The 23,234-nt window shown below is 37.2% G+C and overlaps 1 protein-coding gene across 1 annotated transcript in view; it reads right to left on the bottom strand.

Moving 5' to 3' along the window:
* The window catches only part of MPP7 (MAGUK p55 scaffold protein 7), a 287,565-nt gene that overhangs the window by 67,611 nt on the left and 196,720 nt on the right, over positions 1–23,234 (bottom strand). Inside the window, exons 7-11 of the mRNA XM_028120937.2 lie at positions 18,659–18,740; positions 18,013–18,098; positions 15,347–15,421; positions 14,720–14,916; positions 14,176–14,240 (exon numbers count right to left, since the gene is read on the bottom strand). Of these exons, the coding sequence (XP_027976738.1) occupies positions 14,176–14,240; positions 14,720–14,916; positions 15,347–15,421; positions 18,013–18,098; positions 18,659–18,740 (505 nt within the window). The remainder of the gene's footprint in view (positions 1–14,175; positions 14,241–14,719; positions 14,917–15,346; positions 15,422–18,012; positions 18,099–18,658; positions 18,741–23,234) is intronic.

The following is a 23,234-nucleotide window of genomic DNA, read 5'->3' as shown; positions in this document are numbered from 1 at the left end:
GATCACTCTTTCCCTTCCTAAAACTTTTACTGGCTCCTAGAAGAATCACACCTCTGGATTTCCTTCTACTTCACTTTGGGTTCTTTTCTTGCCCAAATCTACACCCACCCCCCAGCGATCTTATCCAGCTTTGTATCTTTAAATTTGATCTAACTCTGACAACTTCTAAATCAATTGCCTGAACTCAAAGCTGCCTACCCAGTTGCCTGTTTAACACCCGTATATGAGTACTATAAACTCAGTATATCCCGACCAGGATCCCTTGATCTTTCCCCGCCCCAAACTTCTACTCCATGGTCTCTTCCATCTCTGGAAAGGGTGACTACACCCTTGCAGTTATTAAATCCAAAAATGGTGCTCTCATCCTTGATCCTCCAACTTGTCTCAAGATCTTGTCAGTCTCACTTTTGAAATGTATTCAGCATCTCACATCTTATCACTACCTCCACTGAGAATGTTTTCTTTCAAGCCACAATCATTTCTTGCCTGGATTTCCACATAGCTCCTTGTTTCTGCCCTTGCTCCCTTACAGTCCCTTCTCAACAGACCAGCCAAGTGCTCCTTAAACATACATCAGTCAAGTCATTGCTCTGCTCAGAACCCTTCAATGATTTCAAATCTCACACATAATAAGAGCCGAGAAACTCCCTCCATCCCCTTCCTCTCTACAACCATTCTGTTACGCTGCCAACCCTCAAGTCCTATCAATTCCTCCCTTGTTCACACTGGTCTCCCTACTGATCCTCAGAGGCATCAGGGTCCTGTCTTAGGGCCTTTGCACATGCTTGTCCCATTCCTTGGAATTCTCCTTCCCCACGAGACTCCTTTTCAGGTTTTTGCTCAAACACAACCATTTCAAAGAGGCCTTCCTTAACCACCTTATAGAAATTTGATGTCCCATTTTCCCAGCTCCTCCATCACCCCATTCCTGTTTTACTTTACTTCATAGCACTTATTACCACCTAAGATCTTTTATAATTTATTTAGTTGTTGGTCCCAAACGTACCCCCAATATGGAAGCTCTATGAAAGGGTATTTGTTTTGATCTTTGTTGAAACTCTAGTGTCTAGAGCAGTCTAGAACATAATAGGCATTCAGTAAGTATTAGAAAAAATCCAGAAATATCATTATAAGACAGTTATATTCTGTACATACCAGAAGAAACAGCTAACCAGAGCTAAAGTGGTGGTCTCTTGAGGGAAAAGGTGGGACTAGAAAAGGGAAAGGTACACTTGTTTGGGGTTGCAAGACTTGCAAATACTGTTTGACTGTTCAGAAAATTTATTAAATAAAGCCATAGGAAACTGCTGACAATCTGTTGTTTTCTGACCTACAAAACAGGACTATGAAGTAATTTCATAGGCTTTTAACCTAATGCATATGTTATTTTAATAAAAAAAATATTAGGGGCGCCTGGGTGCTCAGTTGGTTAAGCGTCTGCCTTCGGCTCAGCTAATGATCCCAGGGTCCTGGGATCGAGCCCCACATCAGGCTCCCTGCTCAGTGGGGAGCCTGCTTCTCCCTCTCCGTGATCTCACTTTCGCGTGCTCTCAAAATCTTTTTAAAAAATTAAAAATTAGAATTCTTTTTAAAAAGTTTAGTGTGGGGAATACGAAAGAAAACTCAGAAGACAAAGGAAACAATTCACAGACCTGGCAATGAAATATCCACATGCTGTGAATCTTGGAATAGAAAAAGGTAAAACCCAACCAAAAGATCAGAAAAAATGTGCCCAACAGAGAGAGGGCTAATATTCATTGCACAGAAAGAGCTTATCAAACTAACAAGAGGCAGATAAGGAACTTGATAGAAAAAAAGGCAAAGACATAATTAGTTGAGGGGGGGAAAAGGAGAAAAACCGAGAAAAAGTCATAGCATTACACTTACAGTATGTTTTAGGGTGTTTACCAAATAATACGTCCACCATAAAAGTCTGTCATTTATGTTAGCATATTACTTATGAGACCTCTTTTAAAAATCCACTCTTAACTCTAGAGAACACACTGATGGTGACCAGAGGGGAGGCAGTGGGGGATGGGTGAAATAGGTGATGGGGATTAAGGAGGGCACTTGTGATGAGCACCGGGTGATATATGCAAGTGTTGAATCCTTATATTGTGCAACTGAAACTATCATTACATTGTATGTTCACTAGCTGGAATGTACATAAAAACTTAAAAAAAAAGAAATAAACAATAAAAAATAAAAATCCACTGGGTGTTATACGCAACTAATGAGTCGTTGAACACTACATCAAAAACTAATGATGTACTATATGTTGGCTAACTGAACATAATAATAATAAAAATCCACAAGATCTAGAAGGATTTTGAGGATTTGGCTTTTTGAGGAAAAACAGAATTCCACATAACATTCAATTTGTTCAACGTATCTGTAACAAAGTAATAATAGTATAAAAATAATCATATAATTTAAATTATATATAAAATAACCAGAGAGTATGATCAAACTTGCTTATCCTGTAAAAGATAAAGTTTCAAATCTGTGGTCATTAGTTTAAAGTGTTTCTTTAAAAAAAGAAACCAGAATCATGCTTAGTTTATGAAACCTATTCTTTCAAATCCTTTTTTAAAACAGTCTTTTTGTTATATGCTTCTCTTTTCAGGCACGTTGCTAGACTCCTTTAACCCTCTTAACTCCTAGCTAAATGAACTTCGAGGTCTGTGAACCTACGGCAGTCTCTTGCTACATGTGTCAGGAGAAACATTTAGGCCAGAATGAAAGGCTGTCATGATGCACATCCATTAAAACACACTAACCATGTTTTTCCCCTTTGCCACAGGGAAAGACAATTTTCTCTAAGAGCAGAAGTTGAATAGAGTGGATGGCTAGAATCTGTACACAGGGCTTGCAAATTCAAAAGCCTACGGAAGCCAGATAGGTAGAAAAATCTTGTCAATTGCCTTACACAAATATATTTTGCACGAAAATCAGTCCTCAAAGAAATAGGGTGTCCCATTTGTCTGAAATACTCTTTGGCCACTTTTATTTCCCCACGTTGGAGAACACAGAGACCAAGAAATCCTCCCCTGTGTAATACAAACACCAACACAGCTGTTAGGACAGTGTCTACCCACATCCCGCCCCAGCACCAGCAAAATGATGAGGGGTGGAGACTGTGCGGAACCGGAGACCTTGGGTGCCATTGACAGAGTCGGTTGTAACTCAACTCCAGCTAGTTATTAACATCCGGAAATGAAGGCCTCGTTTAGCCAAGTCTTTTGTTTTGTCAAAGGGGTCAGAAATTTTTACGTAAAATTTCCCAAATTTGTGGTGCTAACAAAAATATCTATCTTTTGTCCAAACATGGCCTGAAGCTTGTCTGTGTGCCACCAGGTTGGATATGAATCATTACATGATTCATGATATTCCCATTTTACCTAGGTGGTACCCTCTTTTCCTCTGTAATTGGGTGTTACAGTATGGTGTCCTGGAAGCACAAAGCCCTCTGCCTTTTCCAAAAAATTATTACAGGTCATGGGGTATCTGCATGTTTAATCTCACCTGCTAATCCCAAATTCTTTGATCTAAGGCACTCCTGTAGTCTCAATTCCACCCAATCTAGTCTGCTCTGGGGCTTGTTCAACCAATTACTTCTGATTTCATGACTTTCAATCCTTGGGGCACCTGGATGGCTCAGTTGGTTAAGCATCTGATTCTTGATTTCAGCTCAGGTCATGAGCTCAGGGTCGTGAGATCGAGCCCCATGTTAGGCTCTGAGGCTAGGCATGGAGCCTGCTTAAGATTCTCTCTCTTCCTCTTCCTCTGCCCCTCACCCCCCCCAAAAAATTCATGAAGATATTTTAATCCTTTATCATCAGATCTACCAACTCTGTCTATAGAATTGATATCATTTTCTCTCCCACTGAAATATTTCTACTCTCAACTATAAAAATGGCCTTGAACTCAACTGCTATCTTTCTTTCCCGATCCACTTACTCTTTAACACCTTGCAATCTGGCTTCCAGTAAAGCTGTTTCTCAGAGTTATCACTGACTCCAGATAACAATGGAGTTCTTGCCAGATCCAATGGCATTTCATCCAGAACTCATTTTCCTGTAGTTTTTCACCCTCCAGGAAGCCAGCCCATATTGGGGTCTCAAGGTTCCAGAGCACAACAGAGAAAGTAACAAAGAACACACCCATCACCTCACCCAAACTCAAATATGCCCTGTGCTCTGCAACAGTCACCGCTCTCCATGTTATTGGTTCTACCTTCATCCCCTGCTGCTAAACTCTAATTCCACCTCACCCTTGGCGCCTGGTTCTAATGTCGTTCCTTGTGGGACTGGATCCTTCACTGCCTCAGGCTGGATAGGCCATCCCCTCAACCCCTGAATCATAGCATTTTATGTGACTCTTATCAGATCCTGTTTTATGCCCGTTATTCCCTCAGCGGATATACACTTGCCGTCTAACTGACTGAGTATATGCCCTGAAAGTCAGGGAGAGTAGGTATCTCTCTATTTTGGAGAGAGGTAGAAGCTTATAGTCAAGTCTGTGCATCTCTTCACATCTCCCTGAATCCAAGCTCTCGGGCAGTCACCTCGCACACAGACGCTGGCCTGGCCATGAGACTGGTTTTGGCCAACAGGACATTTGCGGATATGACGTGAGCAGAGGCTTCATCAGCACTAACATACTGGAGATTTTTTCTGTTGCTCTCTGGAACCCTGAGATGCATTATGGGCGAGCTTACTGGAAGATGAACAACTACAGGAAAGAGAAACAATTTTACCCAGGTGAGCATCCCACCCCTCAGACCAACCAGAGCCCAGCCCAACCACCAGAGTGCAAAGGTCCACCAAGCTGACACAGACCAGAAGAACCACTCAGGTGACCACAGACTCAGGAGAAGAAACACTTGCTCCTTGAAGCCATTAAAGTTTCTGAGGGTATAAGGAGAGGTGTAAATCGATATACAGAGTATCTGGCACACCGTACTGTTCTGAAGTGAGTAAAGAATTAATGAAATTTTAACCTCTCCTTGACCATCCAATTACAGTTTTTCTAGCCTAAAAACTGGAATACTCTATAGATTTCTGCATGGAGTTTGTTTTGTAGACTGCAAAACGAAAGGGCAGCATACTGTCAAAGATAAAGTAGAGGCATTATACCTGCACAGATGTGAGCCAGGAGGCACCATTCACTACCTGTAGGTTCAGAGATAATTCCTGTCAATTTTCTGAAGCTCAGTTTCCTTTCTGTAAAGTGGAAAAAAACCCCACCAATCTCACAGGAGTAGAGGTAATATTTATTAAATACCAAATATCACATCTGGTAAATTTCTTCAATAACCAAGAGATATTATCATATCCATAAATATTAATCTAAAAATGAGAGTGAAGCGGTTCTCTCTCGAACTGTGTTCCTACACTATGACCTGTCACTCGTACAGTAGGGACCTCGTCACGGCAATGGTGGGAAAGGTCTGAAGTGGGAGGCAGCTGAAGAGAATTCTGAGGCCTTTAACAACTTCTAGATATCTTGGCTTTTGTTTCTAACATCCTTCGGCAATGCCACACTGGGAATGTTTCCTTCCGATACAGATGAGCACGTCAATCATAGACTTAATTATATTTGGGGCTGTTCAGTCAACGGTTACGTAGAGGGGTGCAACGTGAATCATCGGAAAACAAAACCAAAAAGTTATGTTGGAAGAAGTTATTTAGAAGCTTTGACAAATTAACAGCTAACCAGATAATTGAGAAAAGTCCAGACACTGTTAACTGAGTAAAATGACTTAGCCACAAACGCTTTTCAACTTCTACCCCAAAATAATGATTTACAAAAATACAGCATCTGGAAAGCTTCTTGAATAACAACACAAAAGCACACTATGAATTCCTTTATGTCCAACCCATTGAGCCTGTTTAACATAAAGGGTCATGCTCCCCCCACCGAACATCAGAGCATGCTAGTGCAAATATGCTAATTTAAGGTAAAACAATATATAATGGTTCTGGAGAAAGCAACAGAAAGAAAGAAATCCTCTTCCATGACCAATTGCTCACCTATATAGGTTCCACTGTGGTTACCAGCATATTCAGCATCTTCTGGATGGAGTGTAAAAGCATACAGAACAAAAGCCAAGAAATAAAGCAGAACAGTTAGAAGCCCAGCCACAGATGCAAAACATAAATTACTTAAAAACAATTATGTAAAGCACACCATAGAACAGCCCTCACAATGCCACTCTTAAACATAAAACGTTGTGTTTTATATTTAAGCTTAAAGTAACGTTTTAAAACATCATGCAATTCACGTTTCAGCCTCCTTCAGAGGTTCCTTGATGCAGTTCCAAGAAAATTATAAAAGATCTGCCTACACTCTTTATACTTTCCATAGCTAAGAAAATTACAACACTTGATCCCCCAAAGTAAATTTATTTTTGTAAATCAGGCTCTTTGATAATATGTAAAATACAGCAATTACTTTGGCTCACTGGATTAGACAGAAAGGTTAAGATTAAGATACATCCTTTCTTTGGACAGGAAGAAATTCTGTGCTGGGAAGGAATAAAGGCGTACTATTTCTATTTTTATTTGGTTTTTGAAAAATGAACAGATGAAAACATTTTAAAATAAACGATGTGTTATAAATTATTTCTTGGAGTGAAGTGAAAACTGGGTTATGCGTATCTTAAAAATTTAATTGAAGAAGTGGGTACTTATTACTTTAGGCCTCTTCTCTTCATATAAATACGCTTCTGGAAGTAACAGCACAGCATGTGCTGATATCAGATAGTTGAGAAGATTCACCTGACATCCTTATGTTAAAATAAGGATGTCAATATATCCGAATAACACGGAGACTACCGACAGAGACAAAAACATAATGTACTATTTCAGATCACTTTCTTTATTTCTGCTATGCAAAGCAAAAATAGTACAGTTCTCAAACAGAGTCCAACCATGATTTTTGGTACTATAACATCAAGATGGAAGCTTGGATATACAATAATCTTCTATAAATTACTTGCTATATTCAATCGAATCCACACATAGGTGTACTAAATAAAATCAGCAGACTATGGCAGGGAAGGTTTCATACATGTACCTTTAATTTCCTCTGAGAAGCACAAAGAAAATGAGAAAGGAAATGATTAAATGTGCAGAAAATACAATTAAAGTAAGAAGAAGATGCATCTGAGGGAGAAAAAAAAAATCCACCTACCACACTCAATTGTTTCCTCATCTTAGAAAAGCCAAAGGGAAAAAAATGTATTTTAAGTATCTCAAAATTATTAGTCAACATATAAACAGAATTCACGAAAAACTACATTTTAGACTGCACTGTAGTCTTGGTCTAAAAAGAATGTATATACTAAAGCAGTAAAAGCACAAAGCCTTCATTCAGTTTATTAAATGCCCAAATGGGAAAAATAGTAAGGGAAAAAACGAGTTGTTCAAAATAATACCTTCAATGGGGGATTGTTTTCATAGGACATTTCTGTTTGTAAGCTAATCTGTCTGTTTAACACTCAGGATACTTACTTAGAAATAACCTTCAAAATGCCCTTAAAATATCTCAATACCCTGTAAAGTTAACAGTATTATCAAGTTATTACACATATGAAATGAGTCAGGAAGAACCCTTTACTTCATTCTGGCTATATTATTTGCTAAAAGGTATTTTAAAAAAAATAATTCTAAAAATTACTAATTGTTCCTAATTATTACTCATAGGAAAGAAATTTAAGAGTTCTGTGTGACTTAGGAGACTCACCTTCAGTTAAAGGTGGAAAAAGAACTGGCAATTTAATAGAAGCAAAATGGAACCACAAGTCAAGGTAGGACATTTTTCTCTACGAGACTTTGTAGAATGAAGAGGACTGATCGGGACAGTTTTTGGCTCACTTCTCTCTCCAAACTACAGAATGTCAGTCAAAGAAAACACTTAGGAGAGAGTGTGCACCCTGTCTTTTTATTTTTCAAAACCTATAGGTCCCCTAGCTGGGTTGGTTCTATTTGAATACAATTCGCAAAAATGACAAGCAAATCATTATTATTTGGGCTCGAATTGTGAGTCACCCAAGTTGTGAATTTATTTACACTCATTCCTTAGTAGCTCTGAAATGTCATGTACATCTAAGACAAATTATCAGAAAACAAACAATAAACTATGTGATACGGATTAGCCAAGCCAAGCAACTAGGCTTAGTGGAAATAATACATGCAGTGTTTCAGACGGTTCAATCCGCAATCTCAAACACTCAACCATTATGTGGATTATTAAACAGAAGGTATGTTTTCTGAAGGAACAATAGGATTGACTGAGTGTTGCCCCCTGATGAAAGAATCAGTGGCACGTACATCAGATGATAAAAGCCATCTCCCTCTCTCACATGCACACACACGCACGCACATAAGAAAAAAATTAAAACACCGAAGTCAATCCAGAATAAAAATAACCATCTCCATGTCACATACAGTATAGTATGTTTCATATTCTAATAAAAGGTTGTGAATACACTGCGTTCGTTCTCAGAAGACTATTTCCCCCATGCTTTATGTAGGAAGAGAATGGTATTTTTTTGCGTGATAACCCGCATGCATAATATATCTGAGCCAGCAACATGCTTCATGGACAGCCAGTAGGAAAAGCAAAGAACACTTTTCCTTACACTTAGCACGTTTGAACAAAGAGGAAAACATATAAAAGGGTGATCTCAGAAGACATTCGGGATAATCGCACAATTCTTAACTATATTCTTAACTAAGGCACTGTTCTGTGTACACTAAATGCCTAAACTTACTGAATTCTCCCACCACTCTATGAAGCCAATACTGTCACCTCCGTCTTACAGATGGGAATCAGAGGGACAGAGAAATGAAGCATTCTGGGACAGGGACCCACACAATCCGGCTCCAGAGTCTGTGTTTTTAACTACTATGCTATACTGTCACACCAAAATCACTTGGTAATTACTCTAACTTTACGCTAGGAAATGTAAGTCGGCGGAGAGGTCAAATGAAGTAAGTTTCTTTCACGTTTCTGGTCTACTCTCCGACACCTCCCAGCATACCAGCCTCTTGTCCCCCCACCCGACACTTGACCCTCCCAAGTGTGTTTCTCCTGACTGCTGGAGAATCTGGGGGAGAGTCTCCCCTGCCTATCAGGAGTCCACTCTCCACATCTCCAAGCACTGAAGAGCAGGATGGGAGAATGACAAAAATCACAGAGGAGAGGCCAACAAAGTCACAAAGAGTAATTGTGGATGTCTTCAGAGAATGGAGTGGAAAGCTCTCGTGAAGAGCGTTTGATGAGCTTCACTTAACAGGACAGGAGGAACCTTTCTACACTGCCGGACGCTAGCTACTCGGAGCCGTGCAATGTCAGATACTCTTGACAAGTGGAGAAACTGTGTCTTTATAGGTGTGATCGTATTTACAGGGGCAAAGTTAAATTCCCCACCCTAGAAACCGCTTTCTTATGCCTCCCTCTGCCCACATGCAATCTTCCCTACAAGTCTGCGATAACCTGTGGCCACAGACCACACCCTTAATCCTTAATCAACTCTCTTACCTGCACAGCATTGGGTCCCCAAGACAAAAGGCAAGAGAGGGTATGGCTTAAAACCCTTCATATGGAAAAGCTAACAGCACATACACTGATAGTGTTTTAGAAAGAACATTTTCAATTTATGTAAGAAGAACACAGTCTACTGAGATGAAAAGTGAGCAATAACAATTAGACCATCACCTCAACCATCTCCTGACACAGTCAGACATACCACTTACAAGCCTAGCTCATCTGCACCTCTCTCCACACAATCTCTGAACTCTGGCATTTCCCAAAGAGTATCAGTAAATATTGGGGGGGGGAGCCCCACCTTCAGTATTTTTTAAAACCGCATGTTTCTGTTAACACAAAATCCCACCAGTATTAAGAAATATTTGACAGAGTTTTAGGCATACAAATTTAAACATAAGCAATCTACTTGTTAATTTCTGAATTAACTTTATATATGAACACACTAGATAAACACTGTTTAAGATGCTAGGAGAAAGGAGCTTACTCAATTTGAAAAGTTATAACAACCTGGAATGTTATATATATTATTCTCAAATGTTTGGCCTTCCAAAATACTGGTACCATGCACAGTGAATTCATTTGTTTACTCAGTGTTTAAACTGTACTGTTGCTAGATTGTGATCTTCAATCCACAAAATGCCTGTCTTTGAATGAACTCGGTTATATGATGTTTGAATGGCCACCTCTGGCTCCAGTTAAATATTTTCTTTTGTACCCACATGATTGCAGCCACAACTGGTTAAAAGATTCTAAAATTTTACCTTGTAATCTTCAAAAAAATAAATCATACCTTCTGGACTTTTTTTATTACAAAAATTCTATAAGAGCTATTTTATAAAAGAAAAATTTAAAATTAATATTATTCAGTCAGCAGTATGAGATCTTTTAAGGTATTTATACTTTGAGAACTAAAAAAAGAAACTAAGCACCATAAATAAAAATCATACAGGAATATTCTCCTATAAAATACACTACTTGAGTAAGAAGAGGCTTTGCGGAATGCACTGTAAAACTACATTTAAATAAGTTATATACTATTGAAGTCAAAGTTATTAATGTTTGTATTATTAGGAAGACAAAAAACTTATAAAACTTAATTTCAAGGGCGCCTGGGTGGCTCAGTTGGTTAAGCGACTGCCTTCGGCTCAGGTCATGATCCTGGAGTCCCGGGATCGAGTCCCATATCGGGCTCCCTGCTCAGCGGGGAGTCTGCTTCTCCCTCTGACCCTCTTCCCTCTTGTGCTGTCTCTCATTCTCTCTCTCTCAAATAAATAAATAAAATCTTAAAAAAAAAAAGTCTTTAAAAAAAAACTTAATTTCAATAGAAATGGAACAAACAATATTTTAATTAATCAAAGAAAATCATATTGCTTTTTAATAAGGTTAGGTGATATCATATTGCTTTATATATGCAACTGAACTATAAAAAATAAGCTTTTTGGCAGAAAAATCAGAGTACTTTAAATTATATCGACACAAGAATTGCAAGCTGCCAAGTGGCTGTCATGAAAACTCCTCCTATATGTTACTTGAGACATAAGATACGCTTTTAACTCATTTCCAAAACACTTAACCTGTGTCTTTCATGTAATAATCTAAAAGTTGGTCATGTCAAAGAGAACCTATCAGACTTCTAGGCTGCTCTTCTGTTTCTGTTACTAATGTAAATCCATTATGTAAGAGCCTCCATCAGATGAAGGAGAAAGGGAGGGAACGCAGAATTCTATTGCCAATTTCCTTGTTAGGTAAGCTGTTCTTTGAAACAACAGGAGGAAGTGGGGATGAGTCCCTCTTGACAGATGTCAAGCTTCTAAGATTCACTTATGCTTTAGTTTTAAGAGTTCATATTTTTTAGGAATGTTTAATTTCAAGAGGCAAATTATTTTGTTTGAGAAGCCTATTTTCTCAATCTGTACCAGATATGCCAAGATTCTTAAGGGGAGGAAATAACCAAGCATCAAAGATGAATACCACAGAGTTTTGCAGGAAGATGCCAGTTTTAAAGCCTGAAGACGTCAGTATTATGGCTCCTGAATTTATCTACAGCTCTAGCACAAACATAAATGCCTTCTCCAATCCTTTTTGACTTTGATCTTGACATTGACTGAGCCCCTAGAGTTCCAGAGCTTTTCCTCCATGCAAACTTTAGTTATGATGATTGTGAGTCAAAGAGTAAAACCACAGTAAGTCAAGCAATTATTATGTGAAAAAAGTTAACTGGCTAATTTGATACATATTATCACCTGACTAAAGTCATTATTCTAAATTCACTGTTTAACACTATCTCCTAGGTTTTAAGCGCACTTATAAAATTTAGTGCAGAAAATTATCAACATGACTATTTTTAATACCCTTATAAAACACCAACAGGACAGAATTATTCTTTTAAATGTTTACATTAAATTAGAAACGTTTCTTAAAACCTAGTCTATGAATTTTTATTCAAAGTCATATAAATAAAAGATTTTATATTAACTTTGTTTTTCTTCATGGTGTTATTCTGTAATTTAGCAAAGAGCACGATATGGATGCCCTGTCCTAAAAGTCTAAGTCCCAAATGTTGGAGTCCAGGAAGTGTTGGGTTAGATGGCCTTTACAATTTATAAGTGTAGGTACATAAACAATCACTATCAGATACACAGATTATAGGACACAGTGCTTTTAAATAACTTTAAAAATGTTCAGAACCAGTATAATAATTTTTGCATAACTTTGGAGTTCAGGGGTTTAGGAGATAACACTTAAAAAAAAAAACTTCAAATAGAATTTTTAATTCTTTGACTATAAAAGTACTAGCTTTCTATGTAAGCTTCATAGACATAGACTGTCTCTCTGAATAAGGCCATATTTACTATACACTAGTGATCTGCATAATATTGACCCAATTTGTTTTTATTTAAAAATAGAGAACATCCATATATGAGAACCACCAATATATCTCTCTGTGAATCAAGTCTAGTTTTAAAAAAATAGAAAAGAAGAAAAGGAAGCAAGTGTGAATGGGAAACAGTAAACATTCCTAAATGGTCTTCAAGAGGCAGAAAAAGCAAAAAAACAAAAACAAAAAACCTTAAAACATCCAGATAATGACATTTCAGTAATTTTGGAATAAATATTTCTCAGACTCAAATATTCAAGATTATCGTATAAAAAAACTCTGCATATTAACAGACAAAAATCACCCATTACAATTAACAGCTCTACACACGTGTGTGCAGGCGTGCATGCGCGCACACACGCATGCACACACACACACACACACACACACACAAAATCCCTCTGACATTCACACACATTTATACTGAAACCAGTTTGAGGAGATTAGAAAGACTATATATCCATTCCGAGTAGTTGTTTATAAAGAAGCACATTTATAAAAAACAAATAAGTGAAAATCCACAACTATATCAAACTGGACATTTCTAAGTGGCTTAAGACTCAAACAAATTGGGAGTATGGATTCAGATTCGAGTAGAATCACATTGATTTCCTTTTCAAGTTACACACACTTTATCGCACATGCACCAAATGTACCAGAAGTGTGCAGGCCCCCAATTTAGAAATCCCTCCAAGAGCAAGTCAGGTGGATGCCTCAGAGCCCCTGCCAGCAAAAATTCATCACACTTAAAAACGATGCAACCTTCTGGTTAAACTGTATACTTTCTGATGTCACAATCCGTGTGGCATTCTATGACAAGTGTGTTTTCCTTCTGCCCAGACTTAACGGAGCAAGAACAAGCAGGCTTTTGAATCAGTGCTCCACTTGAAGTATTTGCTTGCTTGTGAGATTTATACTCGACTGTAGTTTGGCTCTCTTATAATGTAATTCCTGGGCTATACACGTCTACAAACTGACAGAAATAACAGGAGATGTGAAAAATGCAACAATACTAAAACCAGATGTTGGTGTAAAATTCCAGGACCATTTATTTGTGCATTTCACCTTTTAATGTGCAATCTCTATGTTGAAAACAAAAGGCTTTTTTTACTCTTAGAATACCTAGAACCACGAAACATTTAGAGGAGATGAAGTAGGAAATTTATGGGATGGAGCCTTGACAGGGGTGAGGGAGTGGGGAGTAAAAGAGAAGCTGAGAGAAGGAGAGTATGAAGGAGAAAAAGAATGCGCCCAAATCCAAACAGGCGAGATAAAGGTCAGAGTTACTCTGATTTCTGGATAAGCAAGGAGTTAGGAAGAACAACAACTCTTCTTAGGCTCAATTGCCTTTGTGCCCAAGAAAGTGGTAGATTTTCTCCCCCTAATTTTACCAAGAAGTGTCTTACCCAAACCTTCTAGCTTTGGAGAAAGAAAAGAGTTGCATTTGAGGTCACATTTATGAAAACACCTACATTCAGAAGTCAAGGAGAGTAGTGTTGCTAGTTAGTTTCTTAAAGGGTGAGTCATGGGTTTATCATAAACAACTGCAAACACCCCTTTCTTCAAAAGACTCACTTTAATATTCTACTGTGAGTTTCTTATTTGTTTGGTTGCTGTGAAATGATGATCCAGAAGCTATCACAAGGCACTACGAGCTCTCGTTCCCACAAACACCTGCTTTAATAGTCAAAAATAAACAGCAAGATTTGGTTACTCTACATTTTTATTAACAAACTTACATGATTTCCTGTTGGAAACTTTCAAGGGCTGAACTAATATTTCTGGTCTTCTCAGAGCCAATCTCCTGGGGGAAAAAGAAGGTCAATGCCTATCAATTTTCAGTACAGATCCAAGATTAATATAACACCAAAATATTAAAAGTCCCAAGGGGGGGGGGGAAAGGGAAGCCAGGGGAAAAAATGAGCACAATACAATCTATTCAAATTAAAAAATAAAACCTCTACTTTCAGAGTTTTATAAATCATCCCCACTCCAAAATCACTCTTCATTCCCCCCCATCTTTCACATCAATATAGTTTCAGATATTAACGTGCTATTTTTCCCTTTGCTTCATAACAAAAACCGAGTATGACCTGGTCCTGTCATATTATTTTTGGTCATTATTCATCCTTAGTTAGACAAAACAGAAATCCAAACCTGAGGGATAAAGGATTCTAAAGCAAGGTTTTAGTGCTCATTTTATCACAACTCTCCTCGAGTGATATTTTGCAGAGAACAAAAGGTCACTTGAAGAGAGACCATTACGGCATGCCAGTAGCTCACCTTTCCTGGAAATGCTTTGAGGGAATCAAGCCTGCCCTGGGATTGGCATCACCTGCGTGCTTTGCTTGCCACCATGTTGCATCATCTTGGCTCATAATCTGAAGAATATCTCCCTTTTTGAAAGAAAGCCCAGCTTCCTTACATGGAATTGCTTTATCCTCATTAGGGTCATAGTCAAAGAGGGCTTTGATAAACATCTGGAAGAGAGTTTCATTTAAAAGGAATATAAAAAGTAAATGTGAAAGGGCCAACATTCTTCTCTGATTTAAGGATAATTTTTGTCTAAAAAAGAATAATTTTTTATTTTATTTTTTAAAAGATTTTATTTATTTATTTGAGAGAGAGAGAGAGCACAAGCAGGGGGAGGGGCAGAGGGAGAAGCAGGCTCCCTGCTGAGCAAAGAGCCCGATGTGGGGCTCCATCCCAGGACCCTGGGATCAACACCCGAGCCGAAGGCAGACGCTTAACTGACTGAGCCACCCAGGCATCCCCCCAAAAAGAATGATTTTTTAAAAAGGGAATATGAAAATGAACTCACTGTGACAAAGAGGGTATGTATTAGATGGGGAAATATTAGCACCCTCCACCTCCAAAACAAACAAAAAAGGTTTTTTAGGGAATGGTTACCTTGCCTTCTTTAGATGGTGTCTCCTCTTTGATGCTGGGTATGATCTTAAATGTAATTGCTCCCTGAGACTGAGCCTGATAACAGAGGAAAGACTTATCAGAGAACTTCTAGAGCCTGGGGAAGGAAGGCAAAACAGGTAGAGAAGGGAATAATTCTGAAAATTTATAAGCTTGGGGTTTCTACTCTTAGATAAACCAAACTGAGAAAACTATTTTTGTAGAAATTCTTGCAATATGAGAAGGCACTCAAGTTTGTCAAGTAAGTTAAAAAACACTAAACACTAAATCCACTTTTACCTCCTGTGCACTTTCAAAATGCTGATGAATGTACTACCATCCATGTGGAGCTACCTCAGAATAGAAACACAGAACCTGCAGATTGCCTTGTACAGACAACATTACAGATGATGTGCAAGGTTCAGACGATATTTTTAAGTATCGGCATCCACGTTTTTAAGAACAAAATACCTGTACTGTCAGCAATAAAGTTATATGATTCACTATATACAATATATATACATTCACTGCAATGCTCAGCAGAAAAATATAATGAAGAACATTCACTGCTATTCTGCTTAGTGAGTAGAACACCAAGTGTAACAGATTAATTAAAAGATGAAAAGATTAAGTACCTATTAATTTAATGAAAGCAAGCGACAATAATACAGGCCGTTCTTTTCCAACCATCTCAGACCACAGCAGATGTCCCTTTCATATACTCTCATGTCTTTCTCTGTTTCTCTCTTTCTAGCATTTCTCATAACCGTACAAAGTAATCATTGATACAATTATTTCTTAATATCTGTTATCACTGCTAAATTTGAAGCTCCACGAAAGCACTAAGTATCTGGCACATATTTGAGAGGAAGGAGGGAGAAAAGAAAAGAGGAAGCTGTGATCAGGCAGAGGAGAGGAAGGAAGGGGGAGGGGAGAGAGAGAGAGAGAGAAGGGAGAATGGGTAGCTATCTCTGAGATGCACTATCGTAAATAAGGGCTCTCTTCTGGGGGGAGGTGGGAGGGGAGGCCCTGATCTGTATTGTTTGCCAATGTCCATGGAACCACAGCCAATTTCCATTTACCAGTGTGAAGTCTCTGAAAGCCCAATTGGGAAAAGCTGCATAGAATCAGCTCTTGCAATGTAAGGAGCAGCTCCAGAACAGCACAAAGACTCAAGTAAAATGGGGCTTTAACAGTATAAATATCAGAATTTTATAACAGGATTGAGTTCAAAAGGGTAATATCACTGTTATTACTTATCATAAAACAACTGACAAATCTTATTAAGAATTCATATAATACCGAACCGCATAGGTAGAGAGAAAGCAAGTCTTCTCTATGACCTCTTTCCAGTCTACTAGTTTGTGTGTGTGTGTGTTAATGTGTGCAAAGCCCTTAGAAAAAGGTCATTAAGGGCTCAACCACTGTAAGAATTACTAGTATTACTAAGTCATATAGGTCTACCAGCCATTGTGACTGCCATCATGTGGATGAATGATTAGTCAATCAATGCAACCTTCTTGCTATATAAATTTAAAATTTTGATGGTTTCAGATAGCCATCGCAACAGGATCTATTAATGCATTCCACCACTGGAAACATATGAGTAGAGCTATGTGCCTAGAATCTGCTGACTCTAGCCATTATCAAGCTTTCAAATCCCTCCAATCCAATATTTTTCAGTCATGTCTTCTTTTGTAAATTTTTCTATAAATATTTTTTCTCTTATTGATTTTTATGAACTCTCTACACATTAAAATACCTTCTCTCATATATATGGACAATATTTTTCCTAAGTGTCATGTGTCTTTCAAGTTACATATGGCATCTTTTCCTATAAAGTTTTTAATTCTTACAATCGCCTCAGTTATTTTTCTATTTGAATTTCACATCAAGTTTAAAAAGTCTTCCTTTATTTTTTTGATTTTTTAAAAACATTTAATTCATTGGGATTTGTTTTGGGTATAGTGTAAAATAGGGACTGACTCTGTTATTTAAAACTGAATCATCAATTTATTCAGTACCATTTATGAAATGACTTCACTGTTTTCCCATGGATTTAAAATGCCATCTTAATCATGTACTAAATTTTCATATATACAAGGGTCTGTTTGAAGATACTAAATTCTATTTCTGTATGTTTTTGTTTTCATACATTAATAGAGACAGTCTCCCTCATTTAATCCTTACAAATGAACTGGAGAATTAATACCGTCAAGGCCTAAAATAATTTTGTTCCGTTTTAGATTTCACAAGACATCTAAATTAGTTTCACTGCTATAGATACCTAGAAAGCACAGCCTATAGTCTGGCCATGTCGATGGGAGAAGGGAAAAGAAAAATGCTTCATGAACAACAGAGTAGATGCCACCTATTAAGTACCTATTTGGAACAGGCCCTGTAATAAACTCTTTACATACATTAGCTCATTTAATCCTAAAAACACTGCCGTGAGGTACCTACCTCTTCTTGTTTTCATTTTGTAAATGAAAACACTGAGGTAATGCAAAGATTAAGGTTATTTTCCAAGGACATACAGGGATTAAGTAATGAAGCTGGGATTACAACTCTAGACAGCTAAATCCAAATCCTATATTTATAACCAAGTCTGAAACATACTGATTCAATTTCATTTTTTATTGCAATTTTAAAATATATTTTCAGCTTACCAGAATTTGAATTATTTCCTCAGGCCTTTTATCCTCTACTGGAATCCCATTCACTTCCCTAAGTTCATCACCAACATGAATGAGACCTGAGAAGTAGCAAATTTGGTAAATTAGCAGAGTTACCTACAAAAGAACCGCAATTTGCAATCGTGTCCATACTCAAAGCTTTGTTTCATTCCCTTAATACATTTGCGGAGACCTTTAGGCTTCTCAGGTTTCGGATTCTGTGCCTCTAAACAGCAATGAATCCAAGACTACCATGTTATAATGCCGGCAAAGAAAGGACATCTGCATCCCAGTCTTTGTCTAGAAATGTATATTATTTTCACCTAATAAAAGAATTTTTATTTTGTTTCAAAGGCTGCACACATGCAGTAGTACTTTTCAAATCAGAAACATTTGAAACAGATCTTAATGTAACTCTGGGAGCCCATGTAAACTGAGATTGTAGAGTGAGATGTATCGTTTATTTCAATAGGTTCCCACAGTTCAACACAGAGAAAAATATCTCACTGTTTTGATGTATTACATCAAAAGATTGTTATCCTCTTAATTACATGTTGGAAATGTTGCCCATGAAACGCAACATGGCTTGTCCACAAGCCTACTGTTGAAACCCTTACCACTTTTTTTTTTTAATCCTTACCACTTCTATCTGCAGCTCCTCCCCTCATGATTCTAGCCACAATGATGGCCCCAGTCTGCTCATCTTTCTTAATGGTAGCTCCCTTTGAAGGAAAACAAAAAAAAAGTACTTGTGGGTAAAGCTGTGCATTGGGTGGTCCGAAAGGGAGCAGAAATAAGGACATTTACCTGGAAAAAGTGAAAACAATTACAAAAAATTAAAGGTACAAGGCAGGTGTCTTACAAACACTCCTGACTTGGGACAGATTTTCTATCAGACACATCATCTACGGTTTTCAGCACAACATTTAAGGATTTTTCAAATCTTTAACCTCTTCAACACAATGGAAAATACAAATATCTTCTTTCCATTATAATACCTTGTATTTGAATTATGATTTGTTTTTGCCCCTTGACAGCATTTGTTCATCTCATTTGTCTTTATAATACCCCATGAAGAAGGTGGGCTACACTGAAATTAAGTGAATACAAAAATCTTATATAAATTAGAAAACTAAAACCCAAGTCATCTGGCTTTTAGTTTAGTGATCCTTTATTACACCATTATGGTAAAGGAACTCAGCCATAATGATAAAGAGGAAAAAAAAAGACTTAAACTCCGAAATTAGTCCTATTCCTTACCTAATGCTAAGATAAACTAATGGAAAAAAGATCTGTTACTCCAAGGTCTTTATGTACTAGGACTGTACTTAGTACAAAGAGAACTAACATTTTGGCATAAGATTAGGAAACAATTTCAAAAAGAGTCCAGAAATTCTTCATTTATGGATGTTCAGAAACAAATTAACTGAATGCTGCTTTATAAGAACATCAGGCACAAATGGTTACTTTGAACACCTTTTTATGACTTTGGTTCTAAGAAACTGGTATTGGTGTAGGAAAGCATTCTACAATGGCATCACACAGCTAAAAAGATGCACATTAGGTGGTGGCAGAATTCACCCTGAAAATCAAATTTGCTCACATGTCAATAAACACGTGTGTATCATTAAAAAATAGGTATGTAAACAAAATTAGGAATACATTTGTAATAAGTATATTTTATATGATAGCTATCAAATACATATCTAATAACGGTTTTTAAAAAATTAAATAATTAAGTGATCAGATGATTTTGTGACATTTTTTATCACCAAGCATGTCCGTTCATGTCCAAAGACTTAAATGAGCATCTCTCCACAATCATAAACACCAAACCTATAAAGACCCATCATTAACTTACCATTAATGGTAAGTTCTGCCTTTATTTAAACAGTTTACTTATAGCCAAGATGACTAGAAATATAACATTTTTAATAGAACTAGTGTGATTAAATAAACTTTCATTTGCCTTAACAATATCTCAAACCTACCCATCAAAGTATGCCTAATGGCAGAAGGGTCTGGTGACCTAATTTAAGATTAATTGCCCATTTTTTTAGAGCGTTCTTTTTTTCCCCGTATTTTCCTTTTTTTAATTGAGGTAAAATTGGCATGTAACATTATATGACTTTCAGTTATACACCATTACAATTCGACACCCGTATGCACTACAGAGATCACCAGCAGAAGTCTAGTTACCACCCATAACCATATAATTGACCCTGTTCACCCATTTTGCCCCCCACCAACCTTCTGGTAGCCACCAATCAGTTGTCTATATCTATGAGTTTGTTTTGTTTGTTCATTTGTTTTCTAGACTTTACATATAAATAAAATTATATGGTATTTGTCATCCTCTAACTTCTTTCATTAGTATAATACCTTCAAGGTCTCTCCATGTTATCACAAATGGCAAGATTTCATTCATTTTTAATGGCAGGGTAATATTCCGTGTGTGTGTGTGTGTGTGTGTGTGTGTGTGTGTGTGTGTGTGTGTGTGTGTGTGTGTGTGTGTACACACACCACATCTTCTTCACCTCTTCATCTACCAATAGACACTTAGGTTCTTTCCAGGTCATGGCTATTGATACAATGTCACAAGGAATACAGGGGGGCATATATCTTTTTTTTTTTAAGATTTTATTTATTAATGAGAGAGAGAGAGTGATCACGAGTAGGGGGGAGGGGTAGAGGGAGAAGCAGACTCCCCACTGAGCAGGGAGCCTAATGCGGGACAAAATCCCAGGACCCCAGGATCATGACCTGTGCTGAAGGCAGACGCCTAACCAAATGAGCCACTCAGGCGCCCAGGGCATGTATCTTTTCAAGTCAGTATTTTTACATTCCTCAGATAGTAGCCAGAAGTGGAATAGATGGATCATATAGTAGTTCTAGTCTTAATTTTTTTAACAGTATGGAGAAGTCTCCATACTGTTTTTCATAGTGGCTGCACTAATTTACATTCCCATAAACAGTGTACAAGGGTTTCCTTTTCTCCACATCCTCACCAACACTTGTTATATTGTCTTTTTGATAATACCCAGTCTAACTGACGTGAGGTGACACGTCAAATGCAGTTTTGATTTGCATTTCCCTAATAATTATTGATGTTGAGCATCTTTTCACGTGGCTATTGGCCATCTGGATGTCTTCTCTGGAAAAGTGTCTATTCAGATCCTCTGCCCATTTTTTAATTGAGTTGTTTGGGGGTTTGTTTTATTTATTTATTTATTTATTGAGTTGTATAAGTTCTTGATATATTTTGCACATTATCCCTTATCAGATATATGATTTGCAAAAATCTTCTATTCAGTAGATTATCTTTTCATTTCGATGATTTGCTGCAGAAGTTTGATGTAGTCCAATTTGTTTATTTTTGTTTCCCCTGCCTTTGGAGTCAGATCTACAAAAGTACTGCTAAGACACATGTCGAGGAGCTTACCAGTTATGTTTTCTTCTTTTAGGAATTTTACAGTTTCAGGTCTTACGTTCAAGTCTTTAATGCATTATGAGTTAATTTTTGTGTATAGTGCAAGACAGTGGTCAAGTTTCATTCTTCTGCATGTGGCTGTTCAGTTTTTCCCAATACCATTTATTGGAGACTTTCCCTTCTCCATTTGTATGTTATTGGCTCTTTTGTTAGAAATTAATTGTCCATATTATGTGTGGGTTTAATTTTGGGCTCTCAATTCGGTTCCATTGATCAGCATGTCTGTTCTTATGCCCATACCAAATTGTTCTGATTAGTATAGCTTTGTAGTATAATTTCAAATCAAGGAGCATGAAGCCTCAAACTTTGTTCTTCTTTCTCAAGATTACTTTGGCTATTTGGGATCTTCCATGGTTCCATACAAATTTTAGAATTTTTGTTCTAGTTCCATGAAAAATGTCCTTGGAATTTTGAGAGGGGACTGCAATGAATCTGTAGATTGCTTTGGGTAGTATGGACATTTTAACAATATTAATTCTTCCAATCCATGCCCATGAACTATCTTTCCATTTATTTGTGTCTTCTTTAATTTTTCATCAATGCCATGGTTTTCAGTATACAGATCTTTCACTTCCTTGGTTAAATTTATCCCTAGGTATTTTATTCTTTTTGGTGCACTTTTAAATGAGATTGTTTTCTTAATTCCTCTCTCTGATAACTCATTATTCATGTATAGAAATGCCAGATTTGTTATATTAATTTTGTATCCTCCTACTTTACTAAATCCATCTATTCGTTTTAACAGTTTTGGTAGAGTCTTTTGGATTTTCTATATACAGTATTGTGTCAACTGCGAATAGTGATAGTTTTAGTTCTTCCTCCCATGGGTGTCTTCTATTTCTTTCTCTTGCTTAATTGCTGTGGCTAGGACTTCCAGTACTGTGTTGAATGGAAGTGGCAAGAGTGTGCAATTCTCTTCTTGTTTCTGATCTTAGAGAAAAACTGCCAGCTTTTTACCATTGAGTATGATGTTAGCTGTGGGTCTGTCATATATGGCCTTTATTATCTTTACTCACTTTGTTGAGTTTGGATCATATAAATGGATGTTGAATTTTGTCAAATGATTTTTCTGCATCTATTAAGATATGATTTTTATCCTTCATTTTGTTAATGTGGTGTTGATTGATCTGTGGGCACTGAACCATCCTTGGATTCCTGGACTAAATCCCACTTGATTGTGGTTTATGAGCTGTTTAATGTATTATTGAACTCGGTTTGCTAATATTTTGTTGAGAATTTTTTCATCAGTGTCATCAATGATACTGGCCTGTAACTTTCTGTGTATATGTGGTAGTCTAGTTTTGGTATCAGGGTAATGCTTCAAAACTAATGAAGTGCTCCCTCCCATTCAATATTTTTGTAAGAGTTTTAAAAGGATATGTATTAAATCTTTGAATGTTTGATAAAATTCATCTGTGAAACCATTGGTCCTGGACTTTTGGGAAATTCTGATTATTAATTCAATATCCTTGCTAGTAACTGGTCTATTCAGATTTTCTATTTCTTTATAAATTTTATGTTTTTTATAAATTTTACCTTTCTAGGAATTTATCCATTTCTTCTAGGTTGTCCAATTTGTTGGCCTATAATTGTTCATAGTCTCATGATTCTTCGTATTTCAGTGATGTCAGTTGTAATTTCTCTTTCATTTCTCATTTTACTTGAATCCTTTTTCTTGAAGAGTCTGGCCAAAGGTTTGTCAAGTTGCTTTATCTTTTCAAAGAAC

Source organism: Eumetopias jubatus, unplaced genomic scaffold (genome assembly GCF_037043125.1).
Source record: "Eumetopias jubatus isolate StellerSeaLion01/CBP00866 unplaced genomic scaffold, mEumJub1_p1.0 scaffold_8, whole genome shotgun sequence".
NCBI classification, from domain to species: domain Eukaryota; kingdom Metazoa; phylum Chordata; class Mammalia; order Carnivora; family Otariidae; genus Eumetopias; species Eumetopias jubatus.
This window is presented reverse-complemented; position numbering and strand designations above follow the sequence as displayed.